Source organism: Lepisosteus platostomus, chromosome 3 (genome assembly GCF_059453375.1).
Source record: "Lepisosteus platostomus isolate fLepPlt1 chromosome 3, fLepPlt1.hap1, whole genome shotgun sequence".
NCBI lineage: Eukaryota > Metazoa > Chordata > Actinopteri > Semionotiformes > Lepisosteidae > Lepisosteus > Lepisosteus platostomus.
This window is the reverse complement of record NC_142613.1, coordinates 51,472,892-51,492,605: the sequence shown is the minus strand read 5'-3', so window position 1 is coordinate 51,492,605 and position 19,714 is coordinate 51,472,892. Positions and strand designations below refer to the sequence as shown.

Genomic DNA, 19,714 nt, shown 5'->3' with positions numbered 1-19,714 from the left:
GAACTTAACCCGTGTGTGTGTACCCTGAGAGCTTTAGAGAGATTACATTGCAATTGGTTGTATTGTTGAAAAGGCATGTCTTATATATAAACATAGTTTCCATTCTCCAAACTCCTGCGGTTCAGAGGAAGAGTGAGGAATGCTGTCCTTAATTTGTAATCCATTTCCTGTGCAATAGAAAATGTGCATGTCCTTCATTTAGCTTCCGAGGGGAGGAAAATTAAATATTTCTGCTGTCACGGAGAAGATATTTATATCAAGCGAGAGGGAGATGTTTCTATAGGCACACAGAGTGAGGAAGATATCTCTAGAGGCACTGAATCACAGTGCTGTCTGAATTATTTCCAGATTTGCTCAAGCAGGCACAGAAATTAAACATTTCTATTGTCACAGAGAGGAAGGTATTTATGTACACAGGGAGAGGAAGATGTTTCTATAGGCACACAGAGCTTGTTCAAGGGTGGAACGTTCTTCTAAAGTCTTTGTTTGCAAGGTGAGCGTGTAGCACACAGAATGTGGAGTCATTTCTGAAATGCCATAGTGCCTGAATCATTGTTCACGTAGTCCTGCTTCTTTTGTACTGTTTGGGGTGGGTTTGGTATTCAGAAATAGAGCTTAGACCTTAGTTTTTATCCTAAACGAAGGAAAGGATTTCAATTTTGACATTTTCTTTATAGACTTGAAATATATGTAATAGTCCTTTTATGGGCTGTAGAGGAACAGGTAAAGGGGTATTCCAAGCTGGAAGGAAAAGGAAAGGCTGTGGAGCCTTCACGCCTGAGAACAGCTGCACCTTCAGCAGCCAGAGAATCCCATACACAGTTGTGTCATCCGATGGCTGAAATCTTTTTTCTCAGTAAATGCCACAAACACAGCGACACCAGTTCAGTGACTGTGGTCACACTATCTGGGGGGTTGTGGGTTTTCATCCAGCTCTTCTCTGAAAGACCCGATTGAGCTGATTGTTAGCTTTAACACGTTTCAGAGGGGGGAATGGGGCAGAGAGCTCTGTTCAGCTCTGGGGGACTGAAGGAGACTTAGATAACCTGCTGGGTTTTGTCCCCTGTGCAATGCTGGGGTACACTAGGAGGACCGGGAGAGGGGGTACCCCAGGCTGAAGACTCCCTTGGCTAGCACCGGCCTTCCTATCTCCTTGGCCCTTGGGTCTTGAGTCCAGAACGCCACAGTTGTATAGGCATATGCTCACGCAGGCCTCTGGAGCTCTTCCTCCTCCCTGTTCACTCAAGCCCTAAGCGTCCCAGAATCCCCCAGCCAGAATCCTGACACCTGCAGCAGAGCTACCGCCTGCAGAAGCACAGCGCCGTTTGTCAAACAATGGGCTCTGTATATTCCCTGCCAGGTTTTTGTCATTTTCAGAGCAGAGTGCAGCTCCCAATCTATATTTTCATATACGCAGTGATAAGAGCTCATCGGCGTGTGCTCCTGGCACCCAGGCTGAGAGAGGTTTGCATGTCTGTTAGATACTGCCCGATCTCCTCCACTGCCTCGAGGGCAAATCTTTCTGGGCACTGACGGAAGTGATGAATTTGATTAGAATACTGTAACGGTTTGGGGTAAACGCATACGATTTTCTGGAACAAAGAGTTAAGTGTGGCCGCAGTGCTTCACTTTCTGAGGAAGGAGGCCGCTGGGATGGGATTCCCCAGGTTCTGTCTGCGCGGAGCTGAGGGCTCATCGTGAAGACAGGCTCTGGAGTAGTGACTGGAAGGTTGCGGGTTCGAATCCCTGCTGAGATGCTGCTGTTGTACAGTACTCTTCAGCAGGGTGCTTTACCTGAGCGGTTTAAGCATATGGCCAGCAGCCGTATCACCCTGCAGCTCACAACTGGCAGCCCCAGTGAAGCTCAGCAGGTGTGAGCCTGGTCAGTACCTGGATGAGAGACCTGGAAGAGGTGTTAGAGGGGCCAGATGAGACAAACCTGAGGACCTGAGTCTCTGTGGTCATTAAAAATCCCAGGGCATTTCTCCAAAAGAGTAGGGGTGTTGCCCTGGCATCCTGGCCAAATTCCCCATTGGCCCTTACCAATCATGGCCTCCTAATTATCCCCATCTCTGAACTGGCTTCTTCACTCTGCTCTCCTCCCCACTGATAGCTGATGTGTGGTGAGAGTACTGGTGCACTATGGCTGCTGTCACATCATCCAGGTGGGGCTGCACACTGGTGGTGCTGGAGGGGAGTCCCCATTACCTGTAAAGCGCTTTGAGAGGAGTGTCCAGAAAAGCTATATATAATATATATGTGTAAAGAATTATTATTATTATTGTTCCAGTAAAATTCCAACGTTCATAATTGGGCATACAAGTATGAACCACGAACTATCATTCATATGGATAAAATTGTCAGCCGAATGAAAATAAGTCATTATGAACCAGCTTGTCAAATCCATGCCACAGCGACAACTGTCTGATTAGGTATCGCAGAGATTAGAGCAGGGTGCCAGAAGTCACAGCTGCTTACGAAATACATGTATGACGAAGCCCTCTGGAGAAGACAGAGAGAAACCAGCTGGCCCTCGATGCCTCTGCTCTGAAGATCAGACCTTTCTGCATCTGATTTATACCTTAGCGGCAACAGGCAGCTGCTTGTGTCACCAGATAAAAAGTGGTCAAAAATGAAAGAATACATTCGAGCACTCAAATCAGACATCTTTTGAATAAACTAGGCAAACAGAATGCTGGGAAATATGGTATAGTCAAGAGCACAACATTTAAATCAAGGGATATTATGTTAAAACTAGCCAGTACACTAGTCAGACAGCCTTAAGAATACTGTGTACAATGGTAGTTGCTATGTTATCAAAAATATATTTTTGCACTGGAATCAGAACAACCAAATATATTTCTGGGTTTCAAGGACAGTCCCACACTAACAGACTGTAGGAACTGAGTCTCTTTAGTCTTGAACAGAGAAGACTGTGAGGAGACTGATACAAGTATTAAGGGACTGTCCTAAAGTCAACCCACCAAGTGGAAACCAGGGCACAAGTGGAAACTATGTGGAACTGCATGAAAACATGAGATGCTTATTTACACAAAGGGATGTGGGAGTGTGTAACAAGCTTCCCAACCATATTTTATGGAGTTTGTAATGGAAGTTCGGGAGGGCTGACAACAGCCATGTTCAATCAGACTCTGAAGTCAGTAATTAGCAATCACTCCAGTGGTTCAGTCAGCCAGTGGTTCAGTCAGCCAGTGGCTCAGTCAGCCAGTGGCTCAGTCAGTCATTGGTTCAGTCAGCCAGTGGCTCAGTCAGCCAGTGGCTCAGTCAGCCAGTGGTTCAGACAGTCAGTGGCTCAGTCAGCCAGTGGTTCAGTCAGCCAGTGGTCCAGTCAGTCAGTGGTCCAGTCAGCCAGTGGCTCAGTCAGCCAGTGGTCCAGTCAGCCAGTGGTCCAGTCAGTCAGTGGTCCAGTCAGTCAGTGGCTCAGTCAGCCAGTGGCTCAGTCAGTGGTGTCATGATGTCTTCAGTGTGTGTGCTGGGATAGACACTTCTCACACGAGCGAGACACATTGCTCTTTCCCGCTGACTGAAGTGAGATAACAGTAAAATTGACAGGTCCGAGAGGGAGGGAAAAGAGAGAGCGAGATTGGAAGAGAAGGGCAGAGCTACGGAATATGTCAGATGGATTGGAAGAGAGGGCTTATCAGGGCTAGCGAAGGGTGGGGGGAGAGGGCCAATGGTCTGCAGCCTGAATCCAGTAATGAAATTAGGAAGTACATTCAGGCAGCACCCAGACGGGGTGGAAGAGAGTGCAGGCAGTGCGCTGGCAGCCAGACACAAGGGCACAGAGAGGAGCACAGCCATCCAGAGACAAAGACAGGATTCTTCCCGTGCAGGGGCGACCCAATGCCAAAGACAGCGGGCCCAGCCCGGGTCACGGAGCCCGGGTCCGAGGTGCCGCCCCCGGGGCTGAGCAGCTCCTCCGGGGGGCCCTGTGGGCGTGCTGCCCGGTGCGGCGCTCTGCTCCTCACCCTCCTCGTCTTGTCTCTCCTGGGCAGCTGGGCGCTGGTGCGGCTGGCTCTGGGTCTCTCGTGGGCGCCCTTCCGCATCTCGGCCGAGTACAGCGGGCACGGCGGGCACGGCGGACAAGCAGACCGGGACACAGCTGCACTGGACCCTCGCTTCTTCACCAACTGCACCTCCGGTAAGGCACGGGTTCGAGAGTCTGCAGCGATACAGGGGAACAGGGCTTATTATTATTATTGGTGGTGGTTATCTTACGATTTTTGTGGTTGTTTTTGTGATCAAGTAGTTGTACATCAATAATAGCGATGTTGGTGATGAGGATGGTGTTGATTGTTGACCTGATTTTCATTGTGAGTAAAAATATTTACAGAATATTGGAAAAATAGGCTCTTGGGCAGCAAAGCAAGTAAGCAGTGAAGTTAATGAGATGTTTGAGGAAGGAATGTTGTCATCATCATTTATTTAATCACCTGTTAAATCAAAAGGTGATTTTTAAGGTATTTCACCACATTACTACAAATAATGAAAATATTATAAATTGCACTATTACAGACATACTATATTAGTCAGAGTGTAATAACTACTGATTATCAGAATGTATACTAATACCTAATGAGAGAGTGATGAGAGGAGATCAAGTCTTTTCATGGAGAGGAGACTTAGTGAGTCTTCAGAGAGAGGAGACTCAGTGTGTTGTTGGAGAGAGGAGACTCAGTGTGTTGTGGGAGAGAGGAGACTCATGAGTCTTCAGAGAGAGGAGATCCAGTGTGTTGTGTGAGAGAGGAGATTCATGAGCCTTCAGAGAGAGGAGACTCAGTGTGTTTTGGGAGACAGGAGACTCAGTGTGTTGTGGGAGAGAGGAGACTCATGAGTCTTCAGAGAGAGCTAGCATGGACAGGGAAAATCACTGTAAATTTGCACAGACAGGGAGTGCATAGTTAGTCCATTGTGGACTAATTCATGCTTTTCTTGTTCTATGAGCTTATATCGGATATACAGTACACACTATATAACTTTAGAGTAATTGAACTGCAGTGTAAAAATAACTGAAAAAGAAAGCTTTTTACATGTTGAACACAGTTAAAAATTGCATTTTGGACAATGGTAGTCTTCAGCTGTTTAAAAATAATATAAAGATGTGATATGATATAAAAATGTTATACAGTATATACGTTTAGAAAGATCAAGTCTTTGTTCCTTGTGAGTAAAACCCCAGTTCATTGACAACAGCAGGAGAAGTCATTGAGGGAGAAGATGGCTTTGCTGGCTGATCGGATGTCTGTGCTTAGAGTCACAGAGAGGGAAGAAGAAGGAGGTTAATCTCCTCTTGAGTGCCGGTTTAGCTGTTGATCGCCTCATCACCCAGTGAGACAGTGACAGGAGTGGTGTTCACAGAATTGAGCCTCCCCTGAGCAACCCAGGAGGTTACTACTAACACACAGCACCTACTGATCTCTTCCTGTGCTGCTTTCAAACAATGGAACTTTTCATTTATAACTCTTGCACTGTCAAGAATAATTTATGTTAAATGTAATTAAAGGGATATAGATACAGCACACGAACAGAGAGCTGCCAGGAGTGTAAGACAAATAAGCACATTGTATACAACAAATAACTCCCTGAACAAGAATGACTGGTGGATTTTAGGTATTTCTGATTGATCTTATAAAAAATTCATTAAAAGTATTCAAAAACAATTTAACTCTTAATTTGACTGTTACTCCTGTGTTTCAGTGAGCTGTATACATATTATTAATTTGACTGTTCGTCCAGTGTTATAGTGAGCTGTATAAATTGTATTGAAGGGGAAATCCAACTCTATTTTTACAGTATATCTGTGGGTTAGAAGGAATCAGCACTGATGAGCGCACTTAAAACCGCAATAAAAGTCAAACTTACTCATAGTGTGTAAAACACCCCAATTTACATCACAAAATAGACTAAATTTCCAGGTATTTGTGGCACCATTTTCTGAGATTGAGACCAAGGCATCAAAACGTCCACCTATGCGTTGCGGTCCTGTTACTTTGTAAACAAGCAGGCTTGTGATTACTGTACGTCTCTTGTAACCCAATAGAAATATTATTCTTGACTTCAAAACGGTTTTCCCAACAAATACAACTTACTTGATAGCTCTGCGTGCGGGAACATTTCTGCTGTGCATATTTGCTGCACAAGCAGTACTTATTCACTCGTTCATCGCGTTACATTAGTCAATATGGTGACTAGAGAGCAGGGAGGGCGGCATCACATCACAACTCTTGCAAACTCTCTCTTTCTCTCCTGTGGCAAGTCCAGCAGCTGCAATTGCACAAAGTTCACGATTTTGTGCTCAATTCAGATTTGGTGATTGTTGTCTATCCTGGCAATGGATTTATTTCGTAAACCGGTCTGAGAAACTGGGACTGCAGTTCCCCTTGAATTGGAAACTGGGAGCTGCCTTCACTTTCATCGGAGGATCTGAGTGAACAGGCTTGCTGTGCTGGGTCCTAACTCCAGGCATTGCTAAAGCACAGCGCCGAGCTCTGCCATTGGCCCCCTGCTGCCATAGATCGCCGAGACCGGTGAAGAGCTTCTGTCTTCCTGCTGCTGGGCAGATGGCAGGAGGTCTCTTGGTGAGATCAGAGCTCGGGGCTGGCCAACATGACGTGACCATTCGGAACGAGCTTCCCTGGACATGGTGCACAAGGGCAGCCCCAGAGTCACCAGTCCTTGGGTCCTTCATATAAATATTAATAATTGACTGTGTAAATATGATAAATGTCACTGTCACCAATACCACAGAAAACTGGGCTTTAGAATTCAGCACCTTCTGAATGGCAAGAAACCTGCTCCTACCCAAACATGGAGGGTGTCCTGTTTTCTGTTGGCCTCTGCACCGTCATGAATTCACAGCATCTGTCCACCGCCACCGATTAAAAACACTCACCTCCCTCCTCCAATACACTTACATTTCACCCATTTCCCCAAACTGCATTAGAGCCCCAGGAAAGCCTTGTTCTGTAAGAAGTTTCCATCCCATTAACAACGTGCACATGTCCGTGATATGGATACTTGATCTTGCGGATCTTTTCAAAGCTCGCATCAAGGCAGAAGCTCCAGGAATTGTCCCACTGGATGGTGCGATGGGAATGAACCATGCTGTTTCAAGGGAATGACCTGGATCTTGTGTCAGGAGGCTGGAGTCTCTTCCAGGCAGTGTGGGCTCCTGCTGTCACTTTCACACAGAACCAGGGAACACTTCTGTAGTTTAACAATAACAATATAGGATACAGTATACAGTTAAAAGGTCTAGTAATGGCTCATTTAGAATATTGTGTACAGGTCTCGTGATGATGTTATAGAAAGATGGTGCTTTTCTGGAATCAGTCAAAAGAAGAGCAACTTAATACATCCTGGGGCTCAAAGGGCTGTCCTACACTGACTGGCTGAAGGAACTGAGTCTAAAGAGACTCTTGAACAGAGAAGACTGTAAGGAGACTGATACAAGTATTAAGGGACTGTCCTACACTGACAGGTTGAAGGAACTGAGTCTCTTCAGTCTTGAACAGAGAAGACTGTGAGGAGACCTAATACAGGTATTAAGGGGCTGTCCTACACTGACAGGCTGAAGGAACTGAGTCTCTTCAGTCTTGAACAGAGAAGACTGTGAGGAGACCTAATACAGGTATTAAGGGGCTGTCCTACACTGACAGGCTGAAGGAACTGTGTCCTCTGATCCTGTGTCTAAGGAGCAGCACCGCATGCTCGAAGCCTGAGAGTGACCAGGAACAAATCCCAGCAGGGAGAGTTGTGCTCGTCACACTTGGACCTGTCAGAGACCAGCTTCCTCTTTCTGTCTGTTTTGGAATCGCCAGTTCCTTCCTTGAGGGACTCATGAAAAGTTGAAAGGTCTCAGTGAGAAATATACATTTACGCATATGAGCATTAATCCCCACATGATTTATGGGTATTAACGAACTCTCCATCCAGTCCCAACGGTACAGGAGATTAAACAGTCTTGCTACTTGTCGTTTCACCTTTTACTCATATTAAGTCAAAGCTAGCAGCTCTGTCCCCTGTAGAGCGGTGATTGGACAAACAGTTGATTAATATGCGTACTCACGATGCATCACTGTTCTTAACCCTGGGTTTATCTTCTAACCCCTACACCTACATACACCGGCTCTGACCTCCTTGTTTAAAACTGGATGAACGCTTCGGTCAAGCTGCCAGTTTCAGAAGACTACAGTGCTGCTTGCTGGGCTGTGCCTGCAAAGGCTGGTACATTGGCCCTTCCTCTCAGGATGCTGAGCCACACACACTTATCTTTAATTGATCCCAGCCCCTCGGCTGTTTAACAAACAAGTTGTGAAAATTCGTTGTCTCCTTAAGTATTCAAACTCTATTTGTCAAAGCGTTTCCTGGGAGCCTTTGCATTACATTTGCTTTAATAACGCTGAGAAACTCCTCCTTGGCCTTTGGATCCGCGCTGCATGTTAATGCTGCTCTATAAGTAAATTACTGTGAGATCAGCCTCCAAATCCCAGCTGAGGGCGAGGCGCTGCAAATGAAGAAGGAGAAACTCCTGCTTCTCTGTTTAAAAACGATCGCTTTTCATACAACGTACGCCCAGGCGATGGAAAGCACGGCCCGATTTTCGTTTTCATAAAACGAACACGGCCGCCCAGAACTTCCAGTCCGGGGGGGAAATCTGCTGCTCGGATGTACTGACCAGAGTGTCCGGAGACTCGTCTGTCCGGCTGGCACCCTGCCGGCGGGCAGAGAGGTTCCCCCGCGCCAGGCAGGGCCCTGATTGGGGTGACACTGGCACTAAGGGGGGAGCTTGTGAGCGGAACGCACTCTGAAGTCTCCGGAAGGACAGGGAGTGATTCACAGGGAAATGTGCTGCTTATCAGCATTCCCTGCCTCTCTGTGACGGCCGCAGGACTCAAATCGCACTGCGTCCCTCCTTTCCTCTTGTCTCCCTGGGGATCCGCTGTGCTTTAATATCCCGCGTTCGGTTCAATAACAGGTTCCAATAACAATCTGTAGCTCAGCGGCTTCAGCTCCCCAAAGCTGGATCTGCTAATGAATAAGATCAGAGCCTAGAGCTCGTTAATGTTGGATGAAAAAGCTTACAGAAAATCAATGTGCACGTTTGTGGAAAAGATATACCTGATCAAAAGCACAAGCACACATAGCTGTAATGAAAAGCGATGTGCCTTTCTCAGCCTGTGAAAAAAAAAAATTCTCCGCACTGATTTAGGACAGAAATTGGAAAACTCATGATTTCAGGTGTGCAGTTCTTGTGAGGTGAGGAGTGTAGAAACGCAGTCCGGCTGGTCACTCCTGGCCCTGGTGAGCTGTGAGCTGAGGAGTGTAGAAACACAGTCCGGCTGGTCACTCCTGGCCCTGGTGAGCTGTGAGGTGAGGAGTGTAGAAACACAGTCCTGCTGGTCACTCCAGGCCCTGGTGAGCTGTGAGCTGAGGAGTGTAGAAACACAGTCCTGCTGGTCACTCCAGGCCCTGGTGAGCTGTGAGCTGAGGAGTGTAGAAACAGTCTGTCCCTGGTGAGCTGTGAGCTGTGAGCTGAGGAGTGTAGAAACAGTCTGTCCCTGGTGAGCTGTGAGCTGTGAGCTGAGGAGTGTAGAAACAGTCTGTCCCTGGTGAGCTGTGAGCTGTGAGCTGAGGAGTGTAGAAACAGTCTGTCCCTGGTGAGCTTTGAGCTGTGAGCTGAGGAGTGTAGAAACACAGTCTGGCCCTGGTGAGCCGTGAGTCCTGGTGAGCTGCAATCTGATCTACATGGGCTGCCTCTCCTCGGAACAGGAGACTGATTTGTGCTACACACACCTCTCAGCTGCTGCAGCGTGCAGTAACACAGCCCTGCTGGGCCCTCCTGCAGAGACTCAGTGAGCCCTGTCATATTAATCCAGACTATGGCTGAGAGAGTTTAAGATGTGTGATCTGCTGGGGCATCTGTCGTTGCCTTGCGGGCTCTCCTGCACAGCTCTGCTCCTGCAAAGTGACAGAGATGGATGGGTGAGGGCTGTTCGCGCTCATTTGGGTATTGTTTTTCAGGCTTAATTGAATTTTTCAACAACAGGTTTTCTGTCCTGGCCAGATCCCAGGGAATCCAGGGGCGCTGACTGTGCTCGTCAGCCCTGGCCCTGTCAACAATGCCTTCAGCCCTGTTGCTCCTGCTGAAGGGGACAGTTCGAATCAATGTCTCCTTTTATTGCAGTTTGATTCATTCGGGGGATCTATACCCTGACTGGGGAGCTCTAGGGCAGCTCACAGCTGGCTGAAATTAATGTGTTAGAGTGTGGGACAAGCTGCCCAGCAATGCTGTTGAAGGGAATACACTGGCTTCTTTCAAGAAACAACTGGATGAGATCTGACAATCAGGACAGGAGGCACCTCTTTACACAAAGAGTGGGGGGGGGGGTGTGGAACAAGCTGCCCAGCCGTGGTATTAAAGCTGATAACCTGGTTTCTTTCAAGAAATGACCGAATGGCCACCTCTCGTTTTTTTTTACTTTTCTTATGCTCCTATCATGCATTCCAAGGGCCTTATTAACAGCATCTTCTAGTATAAAAGTCCCCCTGAGGTGGGGGTAAACACAGCTGCCACCATAATGCCAAGCAAGGTAAAGACACCGTCCCAGAATCCATTTTCACCCAGTCGCGTCACTAGTTCCAGGTATTGTGCTGGATTTGCTGGTTTGCAGGCACGAGCGGCACGCTGCCGATCGCTGCTTCGGGGATCGCTGTTACCCTGCCCTGGAGCGCACAGAGCCAGCCTGCTCCGAAAACAATAACGACAGTAACGGCAGTTTAACAGCGCCTCGCTCATTTCTCCACACTCCGGAGCCCCGCGGTGCACGGCACTGGGCCTGGCCAGACTCCTCCTGGCAGCGCTCCTCTGGTGTCAAGAAGTGTAGGAAGGGCTGTTAACAGTGTTGTTGCTCCTTACTGCTGTATTGTGCAGAGCAGCGCAGACAGGAACATTAATTAAAGCCGTTATTACATGAGTCAATGCTTCTCGCTCACGTTATGCAAATATGGCTGCAATCTGGCAGGCCTGAATTAAAGAGCTGGGGAGGTGCACGTGCGCGGTGAGTTATTGTTTCTGGAGTCGTTAGCGAAGTGTTAACACGGAGATAAATTGGCACTTCCCCGAGGCCATTGATCACCGGGTACAGCAGGTAGCGCCCCTGCCAGTCCGCGCGGTGCTGCACAAACAGGGAAGGTCCAGGCTGCGGGAGAAATCCAAAGTGCGCATTCGGACAGCAGTCGCCACGGGAAGAGTGCAAACAGGCCAGTACACGCAGAAACCTGAGTGTGCACTTCCACGTCTAGGGGATCTGTGCTCCCAAAATGCAGAGGAATTTTTCCTTAGTGTTCGTTGCCTAAATTAGGAATCCCACAGTTTCACAGTGTCCGAGACACAGACCAGGAATCCCACAGTTTCACAGTGTCCGAGACACAGACCAGGAATCCCACAGTTTCACAGTCTCCGAGACACAGACCAGGAATCCCACAGTTTCACAGTCTCCGAGACACAGACCAGGAATCCCACAGTTTCACAGTGCCCGTGACGAAGACCAGGAATCCCACAGTTTCACAGTCTCCGAGACACAGACCAGGAATCCCACAGTTTCACAGTCTCTGAGACACAGACCAGGAATCCCACAGTTTCACAGTGCCCGTGACGAAGACCAGGAATCCCACAGTTTCACAGTCTCCAAGACACAGACCAGGAATCCCACAGTTTCACAGTCTCCGTGACGAAGACCAGGAATCCCACAGTTTCACAGTCTCCGAGACACAGACCAGGAATCCCACAGTTTCACAGTCTCCGAGACACAGACCAGGAATCCCACAGTTTCACAGTGTCCGAGACACAGACCAGGAATCCCACAGTTTCACAGTCTCCGAGACACAGACCAGCAATCCCACAGTTTCACAGTCTCCGAGACACAGACCAGGAATCCCACAGTTTCACAGTGCCCGTGACGAAGACCAGGAATCCCACAGTTTCACAGTCTCCGAGACACAGACCAGGAATCCCACAGTTTCACAGTCTCTGAGACACAGACCAGGAATCCCACAGTTTCACAGTCTCCGTGACGAAGACCAGGAATCCCACAGTTTCACAGTCTCCGAGACACAGACCAGGAATCCCACAGTTTCACAGTCTCCGAGACACAGACCAGGAATCCCACAGTTTCACAGTGCCCGTGACGAAGACCAGGAATCCCACAGTTTCACAGTCTCCGAGACACAGACCAGGAATCCCACAGTTTCACAGTCTCCGAGACACAGACCAGGAATCCCACAGTTTCACAATCTCCGTGACGAAGAACAGGAATCCCACAGTTTCACAGTGCCCGTGACGAAGACCAGGAATCCTACAGTTTCACAGTGTCCGTGACGCAGACCAGGAATCCCACAGTTTCAATCCATTTTTCTTTCAAATTAATTATCTGTTTACTTCTGTTTGCTTTTTCCTTTAAATGTGTGGATAAAAGCTGTGTGTATAACCCATGTTAATTGCTGCTTCAAACTATCAGTACTGCAAGCTTTTGAGAAACTCGCAGTGAGATCTGCAGGGTGTGAACTCTTCTGCCAGTGACAGAACAAACACTCTCCTCAGCTGAGCTCTGCTGGCGTGGTGCTGTTTGCAAAGCTCTGAGAGCGCACTGGTTGTCTTGCATGACGTTCCTCTGCTCACAGTGCTGTGCAGGCACACCACCCACTCCAGACTCAAGAGTTACCCAGGGAGCCTGCCCATTCTCTCCTGCAAGCTGGAACTGAGTCTACCTGGGCAATTAAATCAAGGCTTGTTTCTACAAATCTAATACACCAACATCCAGACACGTGCTGCAGCCTCAGAGCTGGGATTAAAAAGTCAGATCTTTTTCTGGATTAGGCCACTGTCTGAGCCATCATAGAGCTCACACTGTGTTTTGTTACCACTCCCTACAGCAAGGTGTTTGTTTTTATGTACCTTCTTCCCAGCCATTCTCTGAGCACAGTATGATCCCACTGTTACCTCCTGTGTGTATCAGCAAGTCTTTCACAGACTCCGCAAAGAACCCCACTCACAGGGAGCAGAGGAACGTCCAAGCAGGGTTCCAAAAATCCACTGTGCAATAAAAATCAAGAAATATTTTTACTGTTCAAAGTCTTCACTGGAGAGGGAGGTAAGGTGCTTGCGCGCGTTTCCTTCTGGTTCAAGCTCCTAGTGATGTTCAGTTGTTCTCCTGCCCTGATGGTGATGCTGTCTCCTGGTACTTGCAGCCTCGCCCCCCAGCCCACGGATCACCCTGCAGGGCCGGTACCGCTGCAGGTCCGGGCCCGACATCAGCCTGGGCCAGATGTGCGACTTCCAGACTGACTGCCCGCATGGAGACGACGAGGGAGAAATGTGCCGTGAGTATCCCGCGCTCCAGACAACTGCCCATACAGTACACCCCGGTCTTTACAGCAGGGCTGGCAGGGGTGACACAGGGGGGACTCCTGCTCTTAGACCCCGGTCTTTACAGCAGGGCTGGCAGGGGTGACACAGGGGGGACTCCTGCTCTTAGACCCCGGTCTTTACAGCAGGGCTGGCAGGGGTGTCACAGGGGGGACTCCTGCTCTTAGACCCAGGTCTTTTCAGCAGGGCTGGCAGGGGTGACACAGGGGGGACTCCTGCTCTTAGACCCAGGTCTTTTCAGCAGGGCTGGCAGAGGTGACACAGGGGGGACTCCTGCTCTTAGACCCAGGTCTTTTCAGCAGGGCTGGCAGGGGTGTCACAGGGGGGACTCCTGCTCTTAGACCCAGGTCTTTTCAGCAGGGCTGGCAGGGGGTGTCACAGGGGGGATTTTGACCGTTGTTATTGAATAATAATGCACTATTTCGACGAGCGTGATTTTGAGCAGGTATGTCAGTGGGCGCCACGAGTGTGTAAGCCTGGGTGTTGGCTCGTGTGTGCTGGCCGAGCCGCAGAGCTCAGGGCTGTGGAAGAGAGTGCTGAGGAGTGTCAGTATATCCCGCTGTGGGACAGTCCAGCCACGTCCCGGGCGCCAGGGGACAAGCCCCCCGTCGGACCATCCTGCGCCGCACACAGCTTCCTGTTCCTTCGATCATCACGCTGGGACAGATTTCTACTCTCTTGAGGGACACCCATCTCTCGGCCTGGGCCGGGCTTCCCCCAGTTATCCCATAAGCCGCCCAGTAAATCATGAAAACGTGCGCCACTTCAATGGAAAGACGCCGTTGTTCGGCTGTGCCCGCCTCTGCTGTCTTGAGCTGCTCCGCCCCTGGCCAGAGCAAGAGCAGTGTTCCTCCGTGTCCCTGGCCCTCTCTCTGCGAGTCCCGCGCAGATCGTACACCGGTCTCTCCTCGCCACAGTTCCTGCGGCGGGAGAAATTTTCATCTGTACCGCGCTGGCTCCAGCGCCACGCCGGCGTCTTAATGCCGCATTATTAAAAACTGAATCTTCCCGACCGGCGTTCCCAGCTAAATGAGACGGATTCGGTCATGGATCAGTGACTCGGCCGGCGCAGTTGATGGGATTGAGTCTGGGGATTTATGAAACAGGGCTGAAGCATATTTGACTCACAGTTTAACAAATATGTCAAATTAGCGATTTAGAAACCGAAGGCTGTCTTCTGCAGCATGCTCGACAAAGCGGCCCCTCTGAAGTCGGCGCTGTTGAATTGAATGTCGTTAGATAGGGAGCTTAATCCTTCGCTAAGAAGGAGCACAGAATTTCTTATGCAAAGAGCTTAGCCAAATAATTATTTAAAAGCCATCTGCTGGGACACAGAGGAAGACATTTGATTAATTGCATCAGTGCAAAGGGAGGCTTTAACTGACCCTTCACAGCGACATAATATATTCCGATCCTGCAAGTCTAAGCTATGTGACTTTTTAATAAGGATAATGCATTTCCTCCCAGCTGATGAATGGAGAAGAGTTGTAGCTCCACTGCCCCCCACAGGGCTGGAGGACATATGGCAGGACAGGTGAAAGGGGAAATCTCCCGCCCAAAATGTACTTGGCTTTCTGGGTTCAAACAAGACTTGTCTTGCAGATGTGTCAGCATGGCTCTCATGTCCTGAAATTCAGAGCTCTTGACCCCATCCCTGGACTCATACCCCCATGTCCCGCCTCCAGTCCCAGCCTGTCCCCAGGCCTCACCCCTAAACCCAGCCCATTCTCAGGGCCCTCCCCTGAACCTAACCCTGCCCCCTGGCCTCACCCCTGAACTCAACCCAACCTCAGGCCCATCCCCTGAACCCAACCCTGTCCCCTGGCCTCACCCCTGAACTCAACCCAACCTCAGGCCCATCCCCTGAACCCAACCCTGTCCCCTGGCCTCACCCCTGAACTCAACCCAACCTCAGGCCCATCCCCTGAACCCAACCCCACCCCCTGGCCCACAACTGAACTCAACCCAACCTCAGGCCCATCCCCTGAACCCAACCCTGCCCCCTGGCCCACCCCTGAACTCAGCCCAACCTCAGGCCCATCCCCTGAACCCAACCCCACCCCCTGGCCCACCCCTGAACTCAACCCAACCTCAGGCCCATCCCCTGAACCCAACCCTGCCCCCTGGCCCACCCCTGAACTCAGCCCAACCTCAGGCCCATCCCCTGAACCCAACCCCACCCCCTGGCCCACCCCTGAACTCAGCCCAACCTCAGGCCCATCCCCTGAACCCAACCCCACCCCCTGGCCTCACCCCTGAACTCAAGCCAACCTCAGGCCCATCCCCTGAACCCAACCCCACCCCCTGGCCTCACCCCTGAACTCAACCCAACCTCAGGCCCATCCCCTGAACCCAACCCCACCCCCTGGCCTCACCCCTGAACTCAAGCCAACCTCAGGCCCATCCCCTGAACCCAACCCCACCCCCTGGCCTCACCCCTGAACTCAGCCCCTCCCCCAAGCGCACCTTTGGCCCCAGCCCTTCTCCAGGCCCCTCCCCTGGAACCAGTCCCACCCAGGCCCCTCCTGCTCCATGTGCTGAGATGGATGACTGCAGATCACAGTGGGCAAATGAAGTGGCCAACGTTAGAGCTGAGCCCCTGTCTCTGTAGTGAAACAAGACGTTTCCATGCGGTTCTGCAGCGTTCAGAAATAAATTTACCACGACAGCCCTCTGGAGAGCCAAGGTGCTTCCATTCACTCAGCTCTGAAGCGCAGACATGTCTGAGTGCTTTTTATACCTTCAACACAGCATGAACAAGCTCTCACAGTCTGTCACCATAAATGTCACGAAAGAGCCTACTTGGCATGAATATACTGTACTCTATATAAAAACCCTTCACACAGAATGCAGATTCAATTGATTGTCCAGCTGCTCAGAAAATGTCACACATCCTACAGGTTTGCATGGCATTTCTCACAGCTGAAGAGCTCTGCCTGTTTCCTTACACATGATGTGTTATCCTAATTAAGACCAATTCAACTCTGCATCAGGCTCACCTCACATTAGTTGGGCACTCTGGGTGTCTCGAGTGGAGATCCACCTGTCGTGACCAGTGACATTAACAAGGGTTTTAGGATGCACAGACTCAAATTGAAGAGGTGGATCGACAAGCTTCGACAACAAAGCGGTATCACAACAACAACATGAATCTTCATCCTGGTGATACATGGTTTCCCTCTACGCATGTAGGATAGTGGTTAGAGCTGAGGCACTGGGAGAGAGAGAGAGGCAGTGTGGGCTAGTGGTTAGAGCTGAGGCACTGGGAGAGAGAGAGAGGCAGTGTGGGCTAGTGGTGAGAGCTGAGGGACTGGGAGAGAGAGAGAGAGGCAGTGTGGGCTAGTGGTTAGAGCTGAGGGACTGGGAGAGAGAGGGAGGCAGTGTGGGCTAGTGGTTAGAGCTGAGGCACTGGGAGAGAAAGGGAGAGGCAGTGTGGGCTAGTGGTGAGAGCTGAGGCACTGGGAGAGAGAGGGAGGCAGTGTGGGCTAGTGGTTAGAGCTGAGGCACTGGGAGAGAAAGGGAGAGGCAGTGTGGGCTAGTGGTTAGAGCTGAGACACTGGGAGAGAGAGAGAGGGAGGCAGTGTGGGCTAGTGGTTAGAGCTGAGGGACTGGGAGAGAGAGGGAGGCAGTGTGGGCTAGTGGTTAGAGCTGAGGCACTGGGAGAGAGAGGGAGGCAGTGTGGGCTAGTGGTTAGAGCTGAGGCACTGGGAGAGAGAGAGAGGCAGTGTGGGCTAGTGGTTAGAGCTGAGGCACTGGGAGAGAGAGGGAGGCAGTGTGGGCTAGTGGTTAGAGCTGAGGCACTGGGAGAGAAAGGGAGAGGCAGTGTGGGCTAGTGGTTAGAGCTGAGGCACTGGGAGAGAGAGGGAGGCAGTGTGGGCTAGTGGTTAGAGCTGAGGCACTGGGAGAGAGAGAGGGAGAGGCAGTGTGGGCTAGTGGTGAGAGCTGAGGCACTGGGAGAGAGAGAGGGAGAGGCAGTGTGGGCTAGTGGTGAGAGCTGAGGCACTGGGAGAGAGAGGCTTAACCCTCTTTTTTGTTTCCCTTTTTCCAGGACAATTCCACCCTGGAAGCTACTGCTCTTTTGAAGAAGGGGATTGTGGGTGGCAGACTACATCTCTGAGTGACGTCTCCTGGGTTGTGCTCAAGTCACAGCCAGGGGGCGCCACTGATAGCTGTGCATCCACACAAGGTGAGCACAGATTGCAGTACTATTCAGAAAATACCGCTGCGACAGACCACTGAGCTCCAGGCGGAGGGCTGTGACGTCGCTCCAGAATCCAGATCTGAATTTGTTGTTTAACACGCGACTGTCTCTTCGTTCTTGAGAGCGATGAAGTGGTGGTCAGGAAATGCATGAGCTGCAGACACCTCTGCCGATGTTACGCCCCCCAAAGCTCAGATTTCAGCTGGCCCCCTTCAGTACTCTCTGCCAGCCACACGCCTCGCATGCCCAGAGCCTGGCCTGGAGGCGTGTGCTTGCGGAGTGGAAGAAGGCCCCTCGCTGTGCTAACGTGGTGGTCTCGGTCTGCCGCAGGCGCGGTGCTGGCTCTGCACGGCGGAGAGGCCGCGGAGCTCCGGAGCCCCCTCTTCCCCCCGCCGCTCCGGAACGCCCCCTGCCAGGTGAGAGCGGGACTGCGTCCGATGTCACTGAGGGTCCCGGGACGCCGCACGAGGGAGCAGGGACACGGGGCTGCAGACATTCGAAAATGGGGCTGAGGGGGGTGCTGGAGACGTCACCTGCCATTGCACCTGCAGTGGACACGCCCACGGGAAATTGTTCTGTGTGTGGGCTGGTGCTGGTGTCAGGGACAGCAAACCCTGTGCAAAAAGACCTCAGGCTAAGACCTCTAGCGTCCCCTCACATTAAGGCAGATTTGCACCAACTACTGATGCTTAAAGAACACAATAGCGCTGTCCTTCAGTGGGTGTTGAACCAGCTGGTAGTTGGCCCGTCAGCAGCTGGTGTTTTTTTTAAGTTTCTCCAGTTCAGGTGCTGTTGCAGAGGGTCCGAGGTGCTCCGCCAGCCCCTCACTGGACCCTCAAGCAACGCGGGCCTGTGTCGGTCACAACCTGTCTCATGTCTTGGGGTTCCCAGGGTCCCACAAGCAGTGTATCTTCCACATCTGCCCCTGCGTCCCTGAGAGAGGAACAGGGGCTCCATCATCTGGAGAAGCCAGAGCTCATACAGGCAGAACCATCGTTGGTGCGAGTCGGTCTCATGCGCTGGCTTAGCCTCAGTGGACGTCCGAATTAGACTTTGCCGTTTCCTCTGCTCACCTAGTTTGTCGGTGGTTAACGTGTTGCTGCTGTGTGCAGCCGAGAGAGCAGAAATATGCATCAGACGTGAGGAGAATACGTCTGTCTCATCGTGGAGGCCCTGATTACACCTATACAAGCGCTGCCTGGCAGCCTGAGAGCTGTACCACAGCGGCACACATTCTGACCCCTGACCCCGTGACTGGAGTGCAGGTGGAGGTCCGCGCAGGGCTCGGCGAGGTTACGACCCGGGTCTTGACCAGCAGTGAAGAGGGAGGCTAATCTGATCTCACCCTTGACCCCCGTGAGGGACCTTGAAAAGTCTAAAACATACTTTCAGGATAGAGTTCTCGCCCGCCTCCGTCTGCGCGCTGGTGTCCTGCGGGAGGAGAAATCTTGGGCTGGCGCTGAATTTAAATGAAAGAGCTCGGCAGGCTGTACCTCCGCGGCCCCCAGCCTGGCCACGCTGAATCCCCTGGCTCCCGCCGGGAGCCCTGACAGCTCTGTGTGCCCTGCAGGTGCGGTTCCGGCTGTGTCAAAGAGGGCACCAGCAGAGGGCGCTGTCGCTGTGGGTGGTGGAGAACGGCACGGGGCTGGAAGAGAAGCAGAGAGTATGGCAGTCGGGGGGCAGCACCCAGGGGTGGGGCTGGAGCCTCGTCTCCCTCCCCCTGTACGGAGTGACAGACTGGTAAGACCAATCAGAGCGCTGCACAGGAGGAAACGGTACCCGCTGTTTCAAGAGAACCCTGATTTAAGGCTGGATGCTTAAAATACAGTCAAATACAGGCCTGGGAGTCTGGGAGTTGAACTGCTGTCTTTAACAAGACACAATCAGTTCTTAAATGAGCACTGCAACCCATAAATAAACAGTGCCACCCATGCTTGGCGTTTCAAAGTGTAGCATCCACTTCGGCATGCAAGTCCTTCTCCGGCCTGGTCCTCAGAGTGCCGTCTGAGAGCTTCTGAAAGCAACCTCCAGTGCCGTAATTCAGGACTGCAGAGACAAGTGACAGG

The 19,714-nt window shown here is 51.0% G+C and overlaps 1 protein-coding gene across 1 annotated transcript in view; it reads left to right on the top strand.

Annotated features, from left to right (window-relative positions):
• The window catches only part of alk (ALK receptor tyrosine kinase), a 255,900-nt gene that overhangs the window by 195,265 nt on the left and 40,921 nt on the right, over positions 1-19,714 (top strand). Inside the window, exons 5-9 of the mRNA XM_088626040.1 lie at positions 4,017-4,162; positions 13,270-13,401; positions 17,496-17,633; positions 17,979-18,064; positions 19,219-19,388. Coding sequence (XP_088482166.1) covers positions 4,017-4,162; positions 13,270-13,401; positions 17,496-17,633; positions 17,979-18,064; positions 19,219-19,388 — 672 coding nt within the window. The remainder of the gene's footprint in view (positions 1-4,016; positions 4,163-13,269; positions 13,402-17,495; positions 17,634-17,978; positions 18,065-19,218; positions 19,389-19,714) is intronic.